Source organism: Plecotus auritus (genome assembly GCF_963455305.1).
Source record: "Plecotus auritus genome assembly, chromosome: 6".
NCBI lineage: Eukaryota > Metazoa > Chordata > Mammalia > Chiroptera > Vespertilionidae > Plecotus > Plecotus auritus.
In genome coordinates, this window is record NC_137773.1 from 93,461,083 (window position 1) to 93,484,817 (window position 23,735).

Consider the following 23,735-nt stretch of genomic DNA (forward strand, 5'->3'; position numbering starts at 1 on the left):
AGAAGCAGACAAGAAATAAAATAGTCAGATGGTGCTAAGTGCCAAGGAAAAAAATGAAGTAGAGAAAGAGAGGTGAAATTTTAGATGAGGATTATGAGGCATAGAGAGGTTAAGTGACTTGCCCAAGGTCACACAGCAGTAAGTAGTGGAACTGGGATGTGAGTCCACGTAGGTCTAGCATTTGTGCTCATAACCACATGCACTGGTGCTTAAACATGAGCATGTTTCATACTCAACTGGAAGCTTGTTGAGAATGCAGGTTCTAGACCCAGCCCAGGTTCTTGGGGGGCCTGGGAAACTGTATTTGCAGTGTTTCTAAGGTTGATGGTCCACGGTCCTGGCTCTGAGAAATGCTGCATGTGGTGCCAGGAGGCAGGAGGCTTTGTGAGAGCCGGGGGTCTGGCTGGGTCCCTCCTCTGTGTTATGCCTGACGGAGTGTCCTGACCTGGCATTTCTGAGGTGGTAAGGTTGCTTCTTGCTCCAGAGATCCCAGCCCAGGGATCACATGACTTTTCTTACTGGGGGGTTCATCTCTGGCCACTTTCTTTCTTGTTGCTTTTTCTTCGTTGGCTTTTCTGTTTTATGACTGAAGCCCTGCATGAAGGCTGAAGATGGATTTAAGTCCCCAAAACATATTTTTCTTATGTATTTTTAAAACATCTTCCCCCAGCCCTTGCCAGCTTGGCTCAGTGGATAGAGCGTGGGCCTGCAAACTGAAGGGTCCCAGGTTTGAGTCTGGTCAAGGGCATGGACCTGGGTTGGTTGCAGGCTCCTCCCCAGCCCAGGCCCTGGTTGGGGCGTGTACAAGAGGCAACCAATCAATGTGTTTCTCTCACATCGATATTTCTCTGTCTTTCCCTCTCTCTTTTATTCTCTAAAAATCAATGGAAAATATCCTCGGGTGAAGATTTAAAAAAATACAAAACATAAAAACAATCTTCCCCCATTCTCCTCCTTTTTGAACGTAACCAGCTGAGCATATAAGCTCCTCCCCTGATTTCCCTCCGGAGGCTGTTGGCAGCGTATGCGATGGGCCCTGGGATGCCAGATTTTTCTGCACGTGGGGACTAGTCAGTGTTGTTATCTGTGTTTTTCCAGTCTCGGTTCAGAAAGCTTAAATGGCCTAAAAATTAGAGTGAGAGGAAAATCTTTGCATTAATTTCCGGCTCCTTGAGACAGGGTGCAGAAAACTCTCCATTGTGAAAAGGGCAGGGAGTCTTTGTTTTTTTCTTCTGGCTGTGTGCTAACGGAGGGTTAATAATGGCTGGGTACCTGGCGTGTTCCTGTAGGGGACAGCAGTACATTTAACCGGCCCTAGGCATCTGTTCCTATCTCAGGCCTTGGCTCTGATTTGGTGGAAAGCAAGGCCAAACCTGTTTGTAAATATTTCCAAAGTTGCTGGTGATTAACAATAGGATCAGAGAGGAGGCCCCAAGGCCCTGTTCATGTTTTGTAAACAGGGATCTCTGTGCCTTTTAGGATGAACAAGAAGAAGAAGAGGCAGCCAACCAGAAACTCGCCCTCCAGAAAGCCAAGGAGGTGGCAGAAGTGAGTCCTCTGTCCGCAGCCAACTTGTCCATAGCTATGTAAGTGCCCCCAGCTCTGGCTGGCATGCTTTCCAGGCTCCTTGGCCTCTGCACCCTCCCAGTCAAGGGTTTGGGGGCAGGAATTGGTCCTTGACAGGGTTGAGCTTTAGGAAGTTGTATTTCTGCCCTCCTACTCATTTTTGCACAATATATATTAACTAGAGGCCTGGTGCATGAAATTCGGGCATTTGGGGGTGGGGGGTCCCTCAGCTCAGATTGCGAGAGGGCGCAGGCCAGGTGAGGGACCCCACTGGTGCACGATCGGGGCTGGAGAGGGACGCGGGAGGTTGGCCAGCCGGGGAGGGACCGCGGGAGGGCTCCAGGGTGTGTCCAACCCATCTCGCTCAGTCCCGATCAGACGGACCCCCAGCAGCAAGCTAACCTACCCATCAAAGCGTCTGCCCCTGGTAGTCAGTGCACATCATAGTGACTGGTCAACCGGTCAACTGTCTGCCCCCTGGTGGTCAGTGCACCTCACAGCAAGCATGGTTGAGCGGCCTTAGCATATCATTAGCATATTACGCTTTGGTTGAACGGACGACCGGACACTTAGCACATTAGGTTTTTATTATATCGGATAAGCACCTACTTACTATGTGCCAGGAACTGTTCTAGCTGCCGGAGATAGAGCATTAACAAGGCATTAACTGTATGGCGAATGCTAGGAGTGGAGAGAGTTGGGATTTTTAAATATAGTTGTCAGGAAAGGCTTCACAGAGAAGGTGACAAGGGCCAGAGGAGGGAGGAGTCATGGGGGATCTGAGGGAAGAGCATCCAGGCAGTGGGGACAGCATATACAAAGGTTCTGAAGCAGGAACATGTCCGGCATATTTAGGAGACCAGTGTGACTGGAGGAGAGTGCACAAGGGAGAGGAGTGGGAGGCGAGGAGGTGACAGGGGCAGATCATCAGGCCCCTGTGAACCGTGGGGAGGAGTTGAACTTTTGTTGGGAGTTAGGTGGGAGCCATGGAAGGTTCTTGAGCAGAAGGACAGGATCTGACTCAGGAGCTCACAGGCGCCATCTGGCTGCTGTCAGGGGAACAGACGGGGTGAAGGCAGGAACCAGGAAACCAGGTTGGAGATGACTGCACTCACTGGTCCATGCAGGAGATACTGGTGGCTGGACCCGAGAGGTGGCTGAGGAGGCGATGGACAGCTGAATTCTGGACAGATCATGACAGTAGAGAGAGTGGACAGAGTTTACTGGTGGATCACAGGTGGTGAGAATTAAGGTGTCTTGATGGAAGGGAGATTTGTTGACACCAATATTCTTAATTGTGCCTTTGTGGGGTGTCCTGGGGATTCTGCACACTACGGGGCAATGCATCATGGGACCATGGGAAGGAGACTTTCTTTCCCAGAGTAGAAGGAAGTGGCTTGGAATGGGGAGCCGGGAAGATTCATGCTCAGGCAGCCTATGGAAGGCCATGGTCCGTATAAAGCTATCCTGCTGGTTGCTTTGCCCCCGTGCGTAAATAGGTATTTCCCATAGACTCCTAAGTGCCCACTCTGGCTCTCCTGGGATTCCTAGACCTCCTACGACCCAGAACTGAAGGGTGGCAGGCAGTACGGGGGCCTCCAGATCTGCTCCAGGCCAGTGTCCATTATGATTGGCTGTGTCAGAGGTTAAAATATTTGGAACATCCAGGCTGCCTCCAGGGAGTCATGTGCTATAATATAAAGAAGACTGTGGGGGCACCCACCTGGGCTGAGACCCTCATCAACCAGAATGCCCAGCTAGGTGGAGATTTCCACTGTGCAATGCCCACCTAGGCCAAGATACCCGTAAAGCCAAGATGTCCAGCCAGGTTGAATTTTCCACACAGTTGAGACACCTACTTGGGCCAAGATGCCCACCTGGGCTGGAGATGCCCACCTGAGACGAGATACCCGCCTTGGTCAAGTCTGCCATAAGCCCAATGTTCCATGCAGGTACAGTGGTCTAATCCACACACCCTTCCCTTGCAGGAAAGAGCAGCAGAAGAACCAGAAGCCGGTCAAGTCCGTGTGGGAGCAGCGGACCAGCGAGATGCGCAAACAGAACCTGCTGGCCAGCCGGGAGGCCCTGTACAATGAGATGGACCCCGACGAGCGCTGGAAAGCGACCTTTGCCCGGCACCTGCGGCCCGATATGAAGACCCACCTGGACCGGCCGCTGGTGGTGGACCCCCAGGAGAACCGCAACAATAACACCAACAAGAGCCGGGCCGCCGAGCCCACGGTAGACCAGCGCCTGGGCCAGCAGCGGGCCGAGGACTTCCTTCGGAAACAGGCGCGCTACCATGACCGGGCCCGGGACCCCAGCGGCTCCATGGGCCTGGACGGCCGGCGGCCCTGGGCTGGCAGCCAGGAGGCCGAGCTGAGCCGGGAGGGTCCTTATGGTAGAGAGTCGGACCCCCACACCCGGGAGGGCAGCCTGGAGCCACCGGGGTTCTGGGAGGGTGAGGCCGAGCGGGCCAAGCCCGGGGACCCCCACCGGAGGCACACGCACCGGCCGGGGGCCAGCCGAGAGAGCCGCAGTGGGTCCCCACGCACCGGAGCTGACGGGGAGCCCCGCAGGCACCGGGCCCATCGCAGGCCCGGCGAGGAGGCCCCCGAGGACAAGGCTGAGCGGAGATCCCGGCACCGGGAGGGCAGCCGGCCCGCCCGGGGCGGTGAGGGCGAGGGCGAGGCTCCTGATGGCGGTGAGCGGAGGCGGCGGCACCGGCATGGCCCTCCAGCCGCATATGACATGGACACGCGGAGGGAGGACAAGGAGCGCAGGCACCGGAGGAGGAAGTAAGTGGAAACCACGTAAAAATGGTCAGTGACAACAGTAGTAATAATAACAGTCTGCTATGTGCCTGGCACTCTTCTGAGCAACTCAGTCTTCTCAGCCATCCCCTGAGATCGATCCCATTGTCATCACCCCAACTCACAGAGGGGGAAACAGAGGTGGAGCGACTTGCCCAAGGTCACACATCTAATAAATGGCTTGAAGCCAGGCCACCTGACGCCAGAGGCTGCAGGCAGATCATCATGCCCTCAGGCGTCTCAAGGAAACGACAAAAACTCTCCCTCAGGGCTCTTCCATGTGCTTGCTGTGTGACCTTGGATAAGTGACTTCACAACTCGGGGCCTCAGTTGTCCCAATCTGTAAAATGGCACAGTGAGATCTACAGTGGCACAGTGGGTCACTGCTGGAATCAAATGAGGTAATACGTGCACAGGGCTGAACGTGCAGCTGGTGCCGTGCTTGGTCCATTTTAGCCGTTACTGAGTCGGCCGTATTTTGCCTGGCGCTATTCCTGGGGGGATTTGAAAAGCCACTCTGGGCCCTCATCACTGAAGGGCGAGTAGGGCTCAAGGCTTTTGAAACCATCTTCCAGGCCAGCACTTGACCCAGTCAGAAACACCAACCTCTTTTTCATAACAGTGTTTTGTAACACTCCTTAGAAGGTCCTATGGGGATTCTACACCTAGCAGCCCAACAACTTACATGTTGAAACAGACATTGTTCTTTTATTAATTAATGTCCTGTAAATCTTCTTTCATGTCACCATTGCAGCATCATATTGATTTTTTAAAGTTGTGTTGAAGCAGGTCTGTTATAAGACGTACACAGCAGGCCAACACTTCTCCAAATTGGGTGTGTGCACGAATCCCCAAGGATCTTGCTAAAACACAGGTCCTAATTCGATAGGTTTCAAGTGCAACCTAGAAGTCTGCATTTCCAAAGAGCTCCCAGGCCCGGGGACCACACTTGAAGTAAGAGAGTCTAGAACAGTGGTTGGACCTCACGGGCCACCCCTGTCCGCGGACCACCAGTTGGCGACCGCTGGTCTAGAGGACAGAGTGACGTGACTCGGAGGCAGGCAACTGTGCAAAGTCACCAGGAATGTTACAGGCACAAATGCCGGCCGACTGTGCGGTGCGGACAACTTACATAACACAGAGCGTTGCCATCGGTGTGGGGGTGTTCCAAACTGGGGGCCTCCGGGCCAGTGTCTGCTACGGTTGGCAGCTCAGAGTGAAGCTCCTTAGAGTCTAGCCTTCCCTAATGTGTCCAGTAGTTGCATTCAGGGAAAATGTGATGTATAAAACACGCAAAAGTACTTCATGCTCATATAGAAACGGAGTCCAGCTAAAACTGAAGGCACAGGTCGTGGAGAGCAGCGTTTTCACCTGTGTGAGGGACCTATGAAAGTCGTGAAGGAGATGGCCTAATGCTTCCCCAGGTGGGACTGCCCTGTACATAGTAAGATGTTAGTGTACCTGCTTCCCGCTTCCTAAATGTCCACAGCCCTCCCCGCCCCCCCCCCCCCCATTAGTAAATCATTAGGTCTCCACATATCTCCACCACAGCCCCCTGGACTTGTTCCAAGTCTTTCCTGCTGAATTTAAGGTTTTCTCTTATGGGTTTATTCATTCTTCCTTCAGTGTTTACTAAGTGCCTACTATAGACTAAGCTGGGGCTGTGGGTTCAGTCAGGTCATTGCAGGTGACGGGCATGCAGGAGAAGGAAGGAAAGTGTTCCAAACCGAAGGACCAGAAGGAGGCCAGTTTGCAGTTTGCCGTTTGGAGGGTGAGGAGAGACAAAGAATCTGAAGAAACAGTGGTGGGTGGGTCAGCAGGGCCTTGAGTCCTCTCGGGCAATGGGAGGCCGCTCAAGTAATTTTAGGCGGAATCAAGTATTTAGCACAGGACTGCATAATTAAGGACCAATGCATTGCTGTTTCTGTTATTGTTATTACTACTAATATTACTGTAAATATCCTTAGTATTACACCTGCTCCCATTATTGAAGGAGGCGGAATGACAGGGACAGAAGGACAGCACAGACCGGTGGCAGAAAGGGCCAGGACTCTGGAGCCGGAGGCCACTCTCCTGCCCCATCACTTCCTGGCTGTGATTTGCAGTATGTCACCTCCCCTCTCTGGGTTTCTGTTTCCCCATCTGCACAGGGGATAAGTACAGTACCTACCTCCTAGACATACGGTTCAAATGAGTTAGTGCATGTAAAATGCTTCAAATACTGCCTGGCTTATACCAAGTGTTCCGTAAGTGTTAACTATTATTAATATGATTATTTTAATCACTCAATAGATGTTAACTTTGTTGTTGTTAATCCTTAACCCAAGGATATTTTTTCCATTGATTTTTAGAAAAAGTAGAAGAGAGAGAGGGAGGGAAAACAGGAGGCAGGGAGGGAGAAAAGTGGGGGAGAGAGAGAGAGAAGCATCAATGCAAGAGAGAGACACATCGATTGGTCGCCTGCTACACTCACCTGGACGGGGCCGGAGACTGAACCTGCAACCCAGGCCTCACAACCTTGACTGGGAATCAAACCTGAGACCTTTTGGTGCTCCAGCCAACACTCCAACCACTGAGCCACACCGGCCAGGGCTAGATGTTAACTATTTTTATTAGTAGTAGCAAATACTCGATAAGTTTTAGCTATTACTATTATTATTAAGACGCGCAGACATTAAAAAACAACTTTAGCCAAAACCGGTTTGGCTCAGTGGATAGAGCGTCAGCCTGTGGACTGAAAGGTCCCAGGTTCGATTCCGGTCAAGGGCATATACCTTGGTTGCGGGCACGTCCCCAGTAGGGGGTGTGCAGGAGGCAGCTGATCGATGTTTCTCTCTCATCGATGTTTCTAACTCTCTATCCCTCTCCCTTCCTCTCTGTGAAAAATCAATAAAATATATTTAAAAAAAACAAAAAAATCATAAAAAAAAAAAAAAAAAACAACTTTAGCCCTAGCAGGTTTGGCTCAGTGGGCCCGCGGACTGAGGGTCTTGGGTTTGATTCCGGTCAAGGGCACATACCTCAGTTTCAAGCTCAGTCCCCATCCCCAGTCCAGGCTCCTGTGGGAAACAACCAATCCATGTGTCTCTCTTATACAGATGTCTCTCTCTCTTTCTCTCTCTCTTCCCCTGCTTTCCACTCTCTCTAAAAAAAAAAAAAAAATGACTGGAAAAATATCCTCGGGTAATGATTAACAAACAAAAACACTTTAGGTCCATAGTCTTTAGATTTTTCACTCAGACTCTTTTTGCAGGTGGGGAAACTGAGACCCAGAGAGAAAAGGGGCTTCCCTTAGGGCCGTGGTCGGCAAACTGCGGCTTGCGAGCTACATGCGGCTCTTTGGCCCCTTGAGTGTGGCTCTTCCACAAAATACCACGGCCTGGCCAAGTCTATTTTGAAGAAGTGGCATTAGAAGAAGTTTAAGTTTAAAAAATTGGGCTCTCAAAAGAAATTTCAGTCGTTGTACAACTGATATTTGGCTCTGTTGACTAATGAGTTTGCCGACCACTGGCCTAGGGCAACCAGCCAGCAGCACAAGTATGATATCCCAGCCTTCTTGAATTCCACCGCTGGCCCCATTCCCCCTCCTCTCCAGAGGAAGGAAGTGCCTCCCCACTCCCACACACAAATGCTCAGCTGGGCTCATCTCCTAAACCCGCAGGGCACTGCTCGCTGCCTTATCAATAGAGGTGGCAGACGCCCTGGCCACGAGAGGCGTTTTTCATTCGGCTTGTAAAAAGGTTCTAATGCTCGTGGGAAATAAAACGTTAGGAAGATCCAGGCACTTTTAGAGAGACTGAGCCATTCAGCTGCTGTAAGAAAAATAAGAATGACAAAGTTAAAACTTTATTCAAGAATAGCATACAGTAAGAAGACGTTTGGGTTCTATATTCCAGCAAAGCCGGTGGCCCTGCCTAAGAGGTCTGCCTCCTGCATTTTTCCTCTTGTTTCTTGGGCCTTTTCCCAGACACTGTTTTTCATTCTCCGGAATACTGATTATATATATGATTTTTTTCTTTCTGTTCCCTCTGCTTCCCCCCCATTTCTACTTCACTTCCTCTGCAGTTTCCCCAACTTTAAATGCCCCTCTCCCCTGAAGCTTTCACTGGTTCACCCCAGTGAAAAGTGTGTGGGAGCACATCCTACTTCACATCATTCAATCGTTGCCGGCCACACAGGTCCCCCACACCGGGCAGCTGAGCCCAGTGGCACCCAGGTGGCCAAAGTGAGGATGGAGCTTACCCTGACTCCAGTAAAAACCTGGATCACAGATCATCTACCACTACTCCCCGACCCAGTAGTGGGGCGATTCTGCTAGATCTGACTGAGCACAGGGGACTCTGCCAAGACCTGCGCCCTCCCCACTGTGCCCCCCCCACACCTCCTGAATTAACATCTCAGATCTTTGCTCTCATCACTGTGATAACCCACTGTCCAAAAGGAGCAGGAAGTGAGATACTGGACTTCTGAGCCTCACAGCTTATCCTGCGTGGGGAAGTAGCGAGTACTTCATCCTCTAATACCCTGATTCTTACAGCACCCCCGCTGGGCCTTAAACATTCCCTTCAGCAGCCCCATTCCATGAACCCCGAGTTATCTATTGCCCCCATTTTCTTCACTGAGTAGCATTGTACCTTAAGATCTCTAGGAGTAGAGTCCAGCTCAATCCTTTCCAGCTGGATGATACTGGGCAAATACCTTTGCCTCTCTAGGCCTCAGTTTCCTCATCTCTGAAATGGGCCTGATCCTGATACCACCTCCAATGGTGGTGGTTGTGAGGATTAAATAAGTTAATGCACGTAGGTCCTTAGGAGAGTGGGGTCACAAGGAAGCAGGACCAACCTCTAGGTCCGGGGCTGAGCATGCCCTGGGCACGGTGCCCATAGCCCTCGGCAGAAGGATGCTGAAGTGATTTGCTGGCAAAGGGATGCGGTGCAGGACAGTCATTATGCAACCAGCTGCCTGTTCAGATGATGGCAAATCCCCAAGAGGGGAAAGGAAAGGGGCCTGACTTGAGAGTTTTCTAGCCCTTTTAGGTTCTCCTTGGAGACATTCAGAAATGAAGCCTCTTGGAGGCTGATACTAGGCTGCTGCCAGCTGAGCTTGTTAAAACTCCACGACACACAGAGCCAACAGAGGCAGCAAAAACAAGACAGCAAGGCCTGCTGGTTCCCTTTCCATCCGAATGGGGGCTCGTGGTCCCGTGCATGAGGCTGTCCCTCTACCTGCTGTGTTATTTAGGACAGTTTCACTGGGTAGTGGCCAAAGCTTCTCTTTGAAAGGATACTTTAGCTCAGCCTGCTTTTTCACAGGGATATGTATTTTAACATATCTATATATATAAAAGGCTAATATGCTAAGTGTCCATCCAGGTAATGATGTCATGTAGCAACGCCCGGCTTCCTCTCCCTAGCGATGACTAGCCTCCTTGCATTTTCTTCAGCCCAGGAACACAACTTGCTTTATAGCCAGGTGGAAACATTTTACACCGTAACCAAATGTCTGTGAAGCATTTTCCCGTCCCTCATCTCATTTGATCCTCACAGAAGTCCTGGAGTGGGTAGATAGGAGACTCGGTGGAATCCTATTTTCTTTTCATTAGCCAGAAAATGGAGATTTAGAAAGCTTAGAAACTTGACCCAACTGAAAAGAAGTAAGAAATGGTGGACCTTGAAAATGACTTCAGGTTTTCTCAATGCACAGAATATAGTCAAACACTGCTGCAGTTAAATATTTTACCCTTTGTTCTCCCTGCGTGACCTACAATAATAATCTGCTTCATGTTGATATTTACTGCTGTGTTGCTGACAATTACCTGAAAGAGAGGTTGGGGTGCTTCACTGGACTGGGAAAAGTTTAGCTACAGCAGAAAGCAGGTCTAATTAAGCAAGTTTATTCTATATCTATAAAAGGCTAAGTTGACTCGCGCATGCATGATACATATAAAGCTCTTGCTGGCGCCAATCGCACACATGTGTTTCGATCAGTCATTGTCGATCGTGAATTTGGTTGGCACTTCTATTATAGAGAAAGGGTGAATAGCAGTATTAAAATATTTCTTCTAATTAATTTCCTTCCAGTGTGCACGAATTCATGCACCAGGCCACTAGTATATATATAAATGAGGGAATATTCCCAGCCAAGTTTTCATGGACAACTTCTACAAGAGCACCAGCCGTGGGTTGGAATTAGAAACCCATTTGTGGGCTGTGCAAGACGTTGGAGAAATACTGGTTTAAAATTTATTTCACTTAACCCGCATATTACAGCTGACGCCACCATCCAGGTGCAGGGTTCGTGTCCCGGGGCTGCTGGCAGTCCTGGGGTCCCGCGTCCCGTGGCTGTTGACACAACCCTCCAATCCCTGCCCCGTCTTCACAGGGCCTTCTCTGCATGCCTTCTCCCTTCTCTTCTCAGGACACTTGTCATTGGATTTAGGGCCCACCCTAATCCAGGACAATCTCATCTCATGATCCTAACTTAATTACATCTGCAAAGACCTTTTTTCCAATTAAGGTCACATTCTCAGGTTCCAGATGGACATAAGTTGTTATTTTATTTTATTTTATTTTATTTTATTTTATTTTATTGTTGACAGTATTACGGATGTCTCCCATGTTCTCCCTTTTTGTTCCCCTCCACCCAATCCCCCACCCCCACCCCCACCCCCATCCCACCCTAGGCCTTCAACACCCTATTATCTGTGTCCATGGGTTATGCATATATGCATATATGTTCTTTGGTCACTCTCTTCCCCATTCAACCCACTGTAGCCCAGCCTCTAACTCCACCCCAAAATTCACGCCAATCCCATGTACAAAATATATTCTCCCCATCCCACTATCCCCAAAAGTCTTAATCTATTACAGCATCAGCTTGAAAATCCCAAATCTAGTCATCTAAGCCGGGAATGAGTGAGGCTCTGAATATGACCCATTTGGAGCAAAATTCCCCTCCGTTTGTGAACCTGGAAACCAGAAAACAAGTTGTCTGCTTCCAAAATATAATGTTGAGACAGGCACGGCGTAGACATTCTTAGACCAAAGGGGAGAAATTGGCAGGAATAAAGGGTCACTGGTCCCAAGCAAGTTCTAAACCCATCGGGGCAAATTCCACTGGATGTCAAGGCCTGGGAGGAATACCTCAGCTCACTCACATTTGTTTCTCACAGTAACTCAGTGAGTTTCCCAAGCCCATATTATGAGTGAGAAACAGGCTAACTCACCCGTGGTTACAGAACAAATCAGCACCAGGACCTTCGCTTTCATCTCCAAGTTATAGGGAAGGTCCTGCTACCACTATTCCCAGTTCAAAGATGAGGGACCTGAGGCTGAGAGAGGCTAATCAAACTACAGAGGCTCACATGGCTGGTAAGCGGCATCGCTGAGACTTAAACCAGGTCAGTCTGTCTTCTAAGCTGTCAATTCATGACCTACTCACGTGCTGGAGAAGTGAGAAATTCTCCGGGGCCTGCCTTCTTCCTGTGTGCCCTCAGAAAGACAAATCTAAAAATAAAACACCTTGTCTCTCCTCTGCCTACGGAACACCACCAAGGCCTTTCGCAAGTAAAAATACAAAAACAACACGAGGAAGATGGTGTCAGCGGCTTAGCCAGTGGGAGGCCCCCAGGAAGCCAGCTTCTTTTATTTTTAAGTGCTGGGTAGATTCGGGCTTCTGGCCTGAGCTAGGACTGTGCTGTCCGGGGGGCTTCGGTTCCTGCATCTGCATCGAATCTGGCGTTAAATGGACGGGGCAACCTGAGTGCTGTCTTTTGCCCCCTCTGGTCTCTTGAGTGAGTATGTGATGGCAACAGCCTGACAGAACCATTTGCTGGTATGACGGCTTCCCCAGGCCTCTGTTTCCTCATCTGTATAATGGGTGCAGTCATGATCCCAGCCTGACAAGATTGTTCAAGAAGTGAACGAGTTGAGATGTTGAGATAGAACAGAGGTTGGCCCACACTCTTGGCCATTACAGTGAGCACGAGGATTCCCATACCCACCAGCTGTGGGCTAAGCCTTGGGAGACCTCAGACTGCTTTGTAAGAGCGGTACAGTGTCGGGTGGGGGTCAGGAGTATGGACGCGGGAGCCATGTTGTCTGGGCTCCAAGCTGCTCTGCCACCAACTGGCTGTGTGGCCTTGGGCGAGGCCCTTCTGTCTCTGGGCCTTGGTATCCTCATCTGCAAGATAGAAATAACAATACTGCCCGTTCCCCATGGCTAGTCTAAGGATTAGATGAGCTGATAATGTGTAAAATCTGGCACACAGCAAGGACTCAATAAGTGTGAGCTGTTATGAGGACATGTGGAAGGCACAGGTTGCAGAATCAAGGGTTGCCTCTAAGAAGAGCCAGAGTAGCCGCTGTGGCTCGGTTGGAGCATCGAACCATAGACCAGAGGTGGCACGTTTGATTCCCGGTCAGGGCACATGCCTGGGTTGCAGGTTCAACCCCCATTCGGGATGTGTGTGAGAGCAACTGATCCATGTTTCTCTCTCATATCAATGTTTTTCCCTCTCTCCCTTCCTCTCTCTGGAATCAATGAAAATCTGTATATATAAAAGCCTAAGCAACCGTTACCGTGGAACGACTGGTCCACCAGTTGCTATGAGAGGGAAGGGGGGCGCGGGGAACCGTGCAGTGGTGGGGCGCTGACGCGGCATCAGCGTCCAGCATTCATTCCTTCCGTGCCCAGCCCAGCGACTGTCACCTCCTCTCCCGACCCCGCTGGGGCCTTTGGGCCCTGGGCTGGGACGGGGAACCAGGAGTGGGTGGCAGCGGACATGGCCCTTCCTAGGGGGGCTGAGGGCCGGCTCCTTCCTCAGGGACCAGCGGCCAACCTCCTACGCCCCGTCCCCTCCCCGCTCTGTTTCCCCCCGCCCCGCCCGGGCCACAGGCCCCGATCAGCCTGGCCCCAGATCGCCAGCCAGGCCTAGGGACCCCACCCATGCACAAATGCATGTACTGGGCCTCTAGTTTAAAATAAAATCAAAAGAGCCAGAGAGAGAAGTCTTGGACTGCAGAGCCCTCTGGAGAGAGGTGTCACTGAGATTATAAGCGACAGAGGTCCTTTGTTTCCGGGGAAACAGACGTTGCCAGGGCCAGTGCCCAGGGATTGGGGGACGATGAGGCCCCTTATCTGAGGATCGAGGGTTCAGAAGAGGTGTGTGAAGGCAAGCAGATCACACTCAGGAGCCAAGACCTCAGGGAGGTGGCTGGGAACCAGGTCCACCTGGATCCATGGGCAGGCGAGCAGAGCAGGGGCCAGCGACGATAGACATTCAATGAGAGGGTCTGGGTCCTGGGAGGCACCAGATGGGCCCCTGACCTGAGCCGCCCTCCCTGGGGCCTTTGCCAAGGTGGGTGTGAGTGTGCAGATGGGAGGACACTGGGACTGAAGGGAGGTTTGGACCTGAAGGACCTCTGGGCCTCAGTGTCCTCCTTTGAGAAATGGGGACATTCATTTATCATTTGACAGGAAGTCGCCAAACGTTTGCCTGGCGCTCATCTCATTCCCCCATTCTCCACCTCCAGCTACACCCTCCTCCTGAAACTCCCCCAGCGCGTCCCCACCGCAGGGCCTCTGCACGGCTGTTCCCTCTGCCTCGGATGTCATCCCATTCATTCCCCAGCTCTGCTGCCTTGGGCAAGAAACTTAACCTCTCTGAGCTTCCGTTTTCTCGTCTGTAAAATAGTGCTGGTCATTATCCCTCTGAGGGCTGAGGATGAGGGGTTATTACCGGTCTGTGTTACTGAAGTGCCTGCTGTTATTATTTCTACTGTTGTTTTGTAATATGTGTATGCGCGTATACTGCCTGCTCCTCCCAAGTGGGATATTGGGAGGGGACATACATCCTACAGGCATTCAAGGCCATGAGTCAACCCCACCCCGAAAGAGATGGTGTCCCCCGTCCTGCCTGGGAGCTAATGGCACGAAGGCAGGTCTGGAAGTTTCGGGTTGGGTGGTGCAAGCTCCGGCAGAAAGTTGTTTTCCCTCTGACTCTCATCCCCGGGAAACAGCCGTTCTGGGAGGAGCAGCACGTTGGAAGGTGGGCAGTTACACGTACGAGGGGACCAAGAACCTCCGTGCCGGGCGCTGGAGAGCTCTGGCATCGCCTCTCGACGTCCGGGTTGTACCCTTGAATGATGGCATCTTAGGCAGGATCCAGAAATGTTCCCTCTGTTATTCTGACTCAGTCATGGGTTCTTTCTCATTGGCCTGCCTTCCACAGAGACACCCAGGGCTCCGGGGTCCCCGTGTCGGGCCCCAACCTGTCGACCACCCGGCCGATCCAGCAGGACCTGGGCCGCCAAGACCCGCCGCTGGCCGAGGACATCGACAACATGAAGAACAACAAGCTGGCCACCGCAGAGTCGGCCAGTCCCCGCGACAGCCTCGGCCACGCCGGCCTGCCCCAGAGCCCAGCCAAGATGGGGAACAGCACCAACCCCGGCCCAACAACGGCCCCGTCGGCCATGGCCACCAACCCCCAGAGCGCCGCCAGTCGCCAGATGCCCAACAATCCGGGGAACCCCTCCAACCCCGGCCCCCCCAAGACCCCCGAGAACAGCCTTATTGTCACCAACCCCAGCAGCACCCAGACCAACTCAGCTAAGACTGCCAGGAAACCCGACCACACTGCGGTGGACATCCCCCCAGCCTGCCCGCCCCTCAACCACACCGTCGTCCAAGGTGAGACTCCACCCTCCGGTGTCACTGGTGGGGACCAGTGTCCCTGGGCTCAGTCCCCAGAGGCTCAGCTGTGTGACCCTATGATCCCACCTCCCTGGCCTCAGTTTCTTCCTCTGGAAAATGGGTATCTATGTAGTTTCTGCCCCGCAGGGCTGCTGGGAGCATTAAATGAGATAATAAGCATGGAGTGGCTGGCCTGTACATGCTCAGTAGGGTTAATAATATTTCCCACATCCCGAATCCCCACAAGAGAGCCAGGAAGCCACCATATTTAGGAGCAATGGATTCTTCTGGTGGAAATTTGGGAAAGTCGTACGATTCTCTAAGCCAGCGCTATCCAAAAGAAATGTGACACAGACCACATATGTAATTTTATTTTTTTAAATATATTTTTATTGATTTCCAAGAGGAAGGGAGATGGAGAGAGAGATACAAACATCAATGATGAGAGAGAATCATTGATCAGCTGCCTCCTGCACTCCCCCTACTGTGGATCGAGCCCGTAACCCCTGCATGTGCCCTGACCGGGAATCGAACCTTGATCTCCTGGTTCATGGGTCAGTGCTCAACCACTGAGCCACACCAGCCAGGCCACATATAATTTTAAACTTTCTGGCAGCCATATTAAAAGACAGAAAGGAGGAAAGGAGGGACAGAAAGAGGGAGGTAAAGAAGGAAATGAATGAAAAATATAAAGGAAATACAAGTAGGTAAAATAAACTAATAAGTTGTATTTAACCCAAAATGTTAATTATGTCCAAAATGTTACCATTTCAACATAAAATCAATATTTTAAAAATTATTAACGAGCTACTTGACATTCTCTTTCTCACATTCAGACTTCGACCTCTGTGTGTTTTGTGCTTACAGCACTTCACCGTTGGGACTAGCACGTTTCCATGTTGGACAGTCAGTGCAGGTCTAGGCTCTTGAGGGACTGGTAGTTCTTACCCCTCACTCCATCCCCCACTTAAGATTGGGACTTGAGAAGCACTAGGAATTTGGAGATGACCCAGTGAGCTTTTTATTTGCTAAGATGATAATAGTAGCCCAATTCTTCCAGTGTCAGTTCTGTGCAAGAGAGTCATGAGTTTGTTCTGTAAATGCTCAGCACAGTCCTACACGGTGGGTCTTGTCATTGTGTACATTTTACAGATGGAAAAACTGAGGCTCAGAGAGGCTCAGCCTGCTCATGGACATAGAATGAGGTGAAGCCACAGAATCAATGTTGGGAGGGTGGTGGCGCCTGGCCCTGGTCAAGAGACGTGTGTTAATGGGCAGAAACCCTGCATTTTGATGGTGGATGCGCTCAGTATCGCCACCTGTAAAGTGGGGATATTTGGACCTACCCTGCCTGCCTTCAAGGGACAGTATGAAGATCATCATGAGATGGGGACAGGTCTGTGTTAATACCCTGTGAGGGTCCCAGCAGAATCAAGGCTGTAGAGTAGTTGAGAGCAGACGCTCTGGGGCCAGGCTGCCCAGGTTCAAATCCCAGCTCTGCCAAGTCCCATCTTTGTGACCTTAGGCAAGTCACTTCACCTCTCTGTGCCTCTGTTTCTCGTCTGTGAAATGGGGATCATAAAGTACCAATCTCATAGGGTTATGTGAGGATCAAACGACATAATATGTATGGTGCCTGGCACATAGTATCAGTGTCAGCAGCTTACTGCCTACTCTGGGGAGTGAACAGGACCCCAGAGGCTTGTGGGAAATTGTGGCAGGAGCCCTGTGTTGGATCTTGTCCCAACAGTGAACAAAAACGCCAACCCAGACCCACTGCCAAAAAAGGAGGAAGAGAAGAAGGAGGAGGAGGAAGACCCCGGGGAAGACGGTCCCAAGCCCATGCCCCCCTACAGCTCCATGTTTATCCTCTCCACGACCAACCCGTGAGTACGACCTGCAGCTGGGACCGTGCAAGTCGGGCCCGAGAGCAGACCCAACGGGGTGGTGGGGGAGAGGGACCTCCAAGACCGTAAGGGACCACTGAGCACATTTGTAAATGACACCCTTTACTTGAGTCACAGAAGATAGAAGTTTGTCATAAAGCACTGATTTCATTGGGAAAGACCGACTCCTGCCATCAGTGGGAAATCATTGTCAGGAACACCCAAGTCTACTCTGTCTGTAAAGAGGGGTGCCCCTCAGACATGGCCCTGTGCAGCGCACCCCTAACCCCGGCTCCTCTCGAGTTGGCATTGTGGGCGGGTGTTCTCTGCCTGAGCCCCCCGGCCCTCGTCTCGGGCATCCTCAAGGAGGACTGGTTTCTTAGGAGAGAAATCCATCGCATGTACTAGTATGTCATGTGGTTCAGCGTCATTTTAGGGTTACGTTTTTCCAAAGGGTATTTCTTGAAACTCTGGTCCCTCAACATGTTCTGGACAAAGAAAACTCACGTCACATAAGCTGGGTGGGGTTGCGGGGAGACTGCCTTCTGTAACCTGCCTCTTGGGGACTCACCCTGTGCGTTCACTTTGCTATTTAGTTGGCATTACCTATTTTACTAGAGAAATACTTACGGGATCCTTACTCTGTGCCTGGCATGGGTCTGAGTGCTTTACAATTGCATTTTATTTTAATTCTCCTAATAGTCCTGTGGAATTGGTACTGCACTTAGTCCTGTTTGACAAATGAAGAAACTGAGACCCAGAGAAGTGAAGCCACCTGCCCAAAGTCAGACAGGAAGCAACGGGGGCGGGAGCCCAGACAAGACTGACTCCAGCACCCTGTTCTTAACCACTCATTCCCGCTGCCATTCATACAGCCCATGTGTATTATTTTTAGCTCCATGTAAAAAGTTTAGTTCTTAAGTATCATTCCATTAGCATATTAAAGGCTCTAATGAGGCTTGTGATTCATAATTTAAGTAAGTTAATTTTTTGGAGCCCCTACCACTAACTCTTTGATCCCCACCTTCTTGTGAGTTGGGCCCAATGGTTATAGCCACTTCACAGATGAGGGCACAGAGGGCCGGAGTAACTTGCCTGTGGTCACTCGACTCTTTTTAAGAAATCTACTTAACCCAGAGTTCCCCAGTTTCATTTAACCATAGGACATTTTATGCATGAAAAACCTTTTCATCTCCTACAAAATCAAAGACAACCCAGCCTGGGAATCAGTTGTTCCAAGAGGGTTGTTTGGGAGTGAAAAAAAACTTACAAACAGGGCATGTGAAGATCCTCCCTAGCTGAGGGCCCCCCTGCCTTCTTGGGGGCTTAGGATCCTTGTACACCCCTAGATGTAGGAGCTTGATAGTTGTTTGTGGAACTTTGGGAGTGAGCCAGTCTCGGGTAGTGTTAGATGACATAAGGAGATGACAGAAGGAAAGGGCTTGCGAGCCCATGGTCTGAGTGGACCTCTGCACGCCCATCTGTTCCCCACAGCCTTCGCCGCCTGTGCCATTACATTCTGAACCTGCGCTACTTTGAGATGTGCATCCTCATGGTCATCGCCATGAGCAGCATTGCCCTGGCGGCTGAGGATCCCGTGCAGCCCAACGCGCCACGGAACAACGTGAGTCCTACCCGCATCCCCGTCCCAGCCCAGCTCCTGTCTCAGGCACGTTCTCCTGCATCCAAAAGCTCTCAGCCAAGTGGAAGGCATGCTGCTCAGGAGGGGACGCTCCGGTTCTTTGGGGATGCTCTGGAGAGCAGGGTCCTCGAGGAGGCAGTGTCTGTGTGCACCTGGTGAAGAAGTGATGGCCCAGAGTGGCTGGGGCTGAAATGGCTAGTCCCCGGTGGGGGAGTGAGGCTGAGAGAATGTGGAGTTGTACTTTCTCTGTGTGGAATGTGGCAGGGGTTCGGGGGGCGGGGGGGCGGGGGTGTACTCCGGCAGGGGATGCTCCAGAGGCAATCTCCTAGGCAGCCAGGTCTCACCAAGCAGACTTCCGTTTTGACACGAAGTTTTAAAAGAGGATTATTTTCACTCAGAAACACAGCCTAAACTTTTATCCGTGTGTGTGTGTGTGTGTGTGTGTGTGTGTGTGTGTGTGTTCTGTTTTTTAATCCTCACCCAAGAATATTTTTCCATTGATTTTAGAGAGAGGGAAAGACAGAGAGAAACATCGACATGAGAGAAACGCATCGATTGGTTGCCTCCTGCATGAGCCCTGACCAGGGCCCGGGCTGGAGAGGAGCCTACAACCAAGTACATGCCCTTGACCAGAATCGAACCCAGGACCCTTTAGTCTGCAGGCCAACACTATCCACTGAGCCAAACTGGCAAGGGCAACTTTTAGCCTTTTTGGAGAACTAAAAAGCTCTCTGGTCAGTCTGCGAACAGCCCCTATTAATTGAGCACTTGCTGTGTTCCAGGCATCACCCCGGGGCATTTGACATACAAGCCCTCCCAATATCCACATTGAATAAGATAGTTGGGGAAACTAATGCTCAATGAGGTTAAGTGACTGGTCCAAGGTCACAGAGCAGAATTCCAACTTGACCTCCCCTAGATGCCAAATTGCTGTTCGTTTTTTTCAACCATCTCCATTCATTGAGCACCTACTCTGCGTCTGGCCCTCCTGGCAGCCTGCCAATTAGGAATGAGTATGTGCCAGTGGTTGAGAGGGGAAACTGAGGTAGCGGCAGGCAAGGGTGTGGCAGAGGCGGGGCTGGCAGGGCTGCCTCCTTCCCCAGCTCCCGTCCCATGGCTCCCCCTGCCCAGCACCAGAGGTACATTTCCCACAGGGAGTGCGGCCCTGCCATCCTCACTAAATAGGTTAGGAGCCTGGCGAGCTGGAAGGCCCCATAAATCAAGGCCTCCTGTTGGCAGCTTACCTTGCACTTTCCCTTCCTTTGCAGGCGGGGCAGGCCTCCTGGGGACCCTACTGCAGGGGCTAGGGTGGGGGAGCAAAATGGGAGGAAATAATTAGAACACGGCTCCAAGGAAACCAGCTCCAGGGCAGGGCTGAGGCCACACTTAGTTATCTGCCCAGCTCCCCCGGGGCCTCGGGCCCAGGCCACAGGAGAGGACTCCAGAGGGCTCAGCAAAGGCCCTGCCTACTCCAGGAGACCAGAGAAGGTATTCTCCTGCAGGCAGGGGAAGGGGCCACAGCTCCCAGCACTGTGGGAACCCAGGCAGGGCTCCAACCAGCCCCCAGGGGGTTGCAAAGTGTCTGTTCCCCACTCCATCTCACAGTTGAAACTCCCCCCCTCAAAGCCCTCCTCCCCTCGTCAAGAACACAGTGCCATCTGATGCCCAGGGACCCCTCCCAGAGTTCTTCCTATTAGCCCAACTAGAACAGGCCTCAGAAAAGTGCATAGAACATGTGGAATCCATTTAGCAAGGACTTAAAGGGCACCACACCCATGTAACCACCACCCAGGGCAGGAAGTAGAACAGAACCGCCCCTAACCTCTGGCGCCAACTCGATCACCCCTCTTCTTCCCTCTGGAAGGGGAGTCACAATCAGGGACACCGTGTGGAGACATGTTTGATTCTCATTACTTGGGGCGCATTGGGGGTGCCACTGACATCTAGAAGGTGGAGGCCTGGGGTGCTGCTCATTGCCCTACAGCGCCCAGGGCAGCTCCCTAGCGAATGATCCCAGCCCAGATGTCGGCAGTGTCAAGCTTGAAAAGCCCTGCCCTGGAGGTAACCGTGAGCCCGCTTCTGGAAGGCACGTTTCTTAGTTTCTCACCCACACACGTGTCCTGAGACGCCAGGATTCCTTTTTGCCCGTCTCTAACACCACACAGATGGAATCGCTCTGTGCCTTGCCTCTGTCATCCAGCGTTGCATCTGCTGTGAGACGGCAGCGCAGTCACGTTTTCGTTGCTGTTGAACGTTCCACCGTGCGGCGTGATTCGCTTATTCATCTTCCTGTTGATGAGCATTTGGGGTGTCTCCGCTTCAGAATCACCACACTCCCCACACCTGGGCATGACTGTCCCCAGGGTGTAAAGCCAGAAACAGAGTGTTTGGGTCATAGACTCTGCCCTGGTTGGGCCCACTGGGTGTGACCGATGGTTACCGGATGATGCTCTGATGCTTGTACTGGCAGCAGGTGGGGGTCCTCCTGCTCCATGGTCTCGTCAACACTTGATGCTGGCGGCTCTTTCGTTTGGCCGACCCGTTGGGTGTGGAATGGAATCCCGTGGAGACTTCGCTTTACATTACTCCTGTGATGAATGAAACTGAGAACTTTTTGGGATTAGACTGAGCCATAGAAAGTTGTCATTTATGTAAGTCAGAAGGATCTAAATATTAGATACCAGAGGCCCGATGCACAAAGATTCGTGCAAGAATGGGCCTGCCTTCCCCTGGCTGCCAGCACTGCCTTCGCTCAGGCCAGAGCCACCTTTCCACCTTCCCATGCTGCCCAGAGGCCCATAGAGGCCAGGGGCGCTCAGCGCCTGTGTATGCAAATTAACCTGCCATCTTGACCACTCCTGATTGGCTGGTGGGCGTCGTGAAGGTACAGTCAATTTGCATCTTATTCTTTTATTAGTGTAGATGGTTGAATCTGACTTACTGGACTGTTGATTTCTTCTTATTCAACTTCCTCAGCTCTCGAGAATTTGATTCACCTGATCATCTGGCCTGCTTTTCCCCCATTTCCTTTCCTTCTTTTCTCCCTTCCTTCCATTCATTGCTTTACTTAGTTGTCATTTAATGAGCAATATTATGTGCCAGGCACAGAGTAAACATCAAGGCTTGATGTAGTGAACCCCTTTCATATCCCACGTGGTTCAGGGTTCAGGTTCAGGGTTTGGGCTCTGGAGGAGGCCACATGCAAATGAAAGAGACTAGAAAATATTAATTTGGAAATATTGGGGTCCAGGCAGGAGCCCAACTCAAGGGGAAGGACTCCGCCTTGCTCTGGGCTTGCAATCCCTTTTATTAAGACTTTGGGATCCACCCATAGCTCTAGGCAGGCAATTCCAGTAATAGCCAATCAGCAAGGATTTACATAAGATTGAAAGGTGGAGGTTGCTTTAGCTATCATTGTCTCAACTAGACAGTGGGTGGTTGGCTCTGACCTTTCAGAGCTTCAAGGTTGACCAGCCTTCCGGGTTCCTTGTCCACACCTCTCTGCTAGTGAAGGCAATGGGCGGCTTCCAACATATCCCCCATTTTTTTTCCTTAAAAATTCTTGCATCTGGCCAAAACCGGTTTGGCTCAGTGGATAGAGCGTCAGCCTGCGGACTGAAGGGTCCCGGGTTCGATTCCGGTCGGGGGCATGTACCTTGGTTGCGGGCACATCCCCAGTGGGAGGTGTGCAGGAGGCAGCTGATTGATGTTTCTCTCTCATCGATGTTTCTAGCTCTCTATCCCTCTCCCTTCCTCTCTGTAAAATATCAATAAAATATATTTTAAAAAAAATTCTTGCATCTGCAGACTAGAAATAAACATACAAGAACAAAAATGAGACAAGCAATAGTGGTTATGCTGAGAGGCAAATGAATCAGTCTGTAGTAAGTTTTTTTCTGGGCCAACAGTTTTTTTGAGTCCCAATTTCAATGTCCAACAGTTCTGAGTCCCAGTTTCAATGTCAAACAGTTCCTTATGTGTACATGTCAGCAATGATATTTCAGTCCTGGATGGTGGACAAATGGTGGTAATGCAGGTCCAACCCTCTCTGGTTTGGTCCTGGGCAACCTGCAGCGACGCACAGCTGCTGACTGCTAGCATAGCAAGGCATCATCAGCGTCTTCCATCTCTGGACTGTTTCTCCTCTTGTCTTCATGGCTGGCGCAATCCGGTCAGTTTCTTTTGGGATCCATTGTTGCAGGAATCCACATGGTCTTGGAGTTGTTTTCTGGAAATATACAAACATATTCTCGGCCAAAGGTTAATAAAGAATTCTTTTCTATAAATTAGACTTGGGATCCATTTTCATTTTTGCCCAAACAATTTTCCTTTGGCTTATTTTGACACCATGTGTGTTTTCATGGGTGTCTTACTATTAGCATTTACAAATGAAAATTAATTTTCCAAAGTAAAAAATTTCTTGATATAATTTACTTACAGGGAATTATTCTTACGGGATATTTTTCCACTATCCCCCCTTTTTTGATTTAAATATTAGGAGGCTTTTAGAAATTTCACAATGCAGTCTTGATAACTTTTAATTTAATTTTTTGCATAGCAATATGACTGCTTTGGATTCATAGCATGTTAAGCAATTTTACTATAAGATGAACTATCAATAAAAATTTTAGTTAATACTTCAGGAAGTTTTTTGTCTAGTACAATTAAGTTTTCTTAAATATTCACTTATTTCAATTAGCCAATTCAAATAATTTGAAATAAAGTTTATTTATTAACTTCACTTGTCCTTAGTTATGGACAATAATGACATTAATTAAACTTTTACAATTAGTCTTTGAGTAACTTTACATTAGCTTTGTCAGAGAGGCAAAAACACAATTTATTTATTTCAGTCTGAGGCCAAATTTATTGACTTTTAATTACAGTTCTTCAGGTGTTTGAAGAAAACCTCTTTATTTCTTTCCAAAATAATTCTCAGGCTACAGAGAGTTTCATTTAAAACTCTTTGTCTTCCTTAGAATATTATTTTTAAAGAGTATCCCCTTTGGCTAATTAGCATATACAGAGGGATCATGGGAGCTCTCAGTAACTTTATTCAAAGAGAGGGGTTGGCCTTTGCTGTTTCAAGATGGCGGCCCCCAGGGGAGCGGCAAGCCATGAGGCCAACATGGC

General features: G+C 50.4%; 1 protein-coding gene across 3 annotated transcripts in view; it reads left to right on the top strand.

Annotated features, from left to right (window-relative positions):
* CACNA1A (calcium voltage-gated channel subunit alpha1 A) overlaps window positions 1–23,735 on the top strand; it is a 309,019-nt gene that overhangs the window by 223,878 nt on the left and 61,406 nt on the right. For all 3 annotated transcript variants that reach the window (XM_080671827.1, XM_080671829.1, XM_080671828.1), the window contains 5 exons: window positions 1,480–1,586; window positions 3,555–4,364; window positions 14,611–15,071; window positions 16,825–16,960; window positions 18,455–18,584. In XM_080671827.1, the coding sequence (XP_080527953.1) occupies window positions 1,480–1,586; window positions 3,555–4,364; window positions 14,611–15,071; window positions 16,825–16,960; window positions 18,455–18,584 (1,644 nt within the window). The remainder of the gene's footprint in view (window positions 1–1,479; window positions 1,587–3,554; window positions 4,365–14,610; window positions 15,072–16,824; window positions 16,961–18,454; window positions 18,585–23,735) is intronic.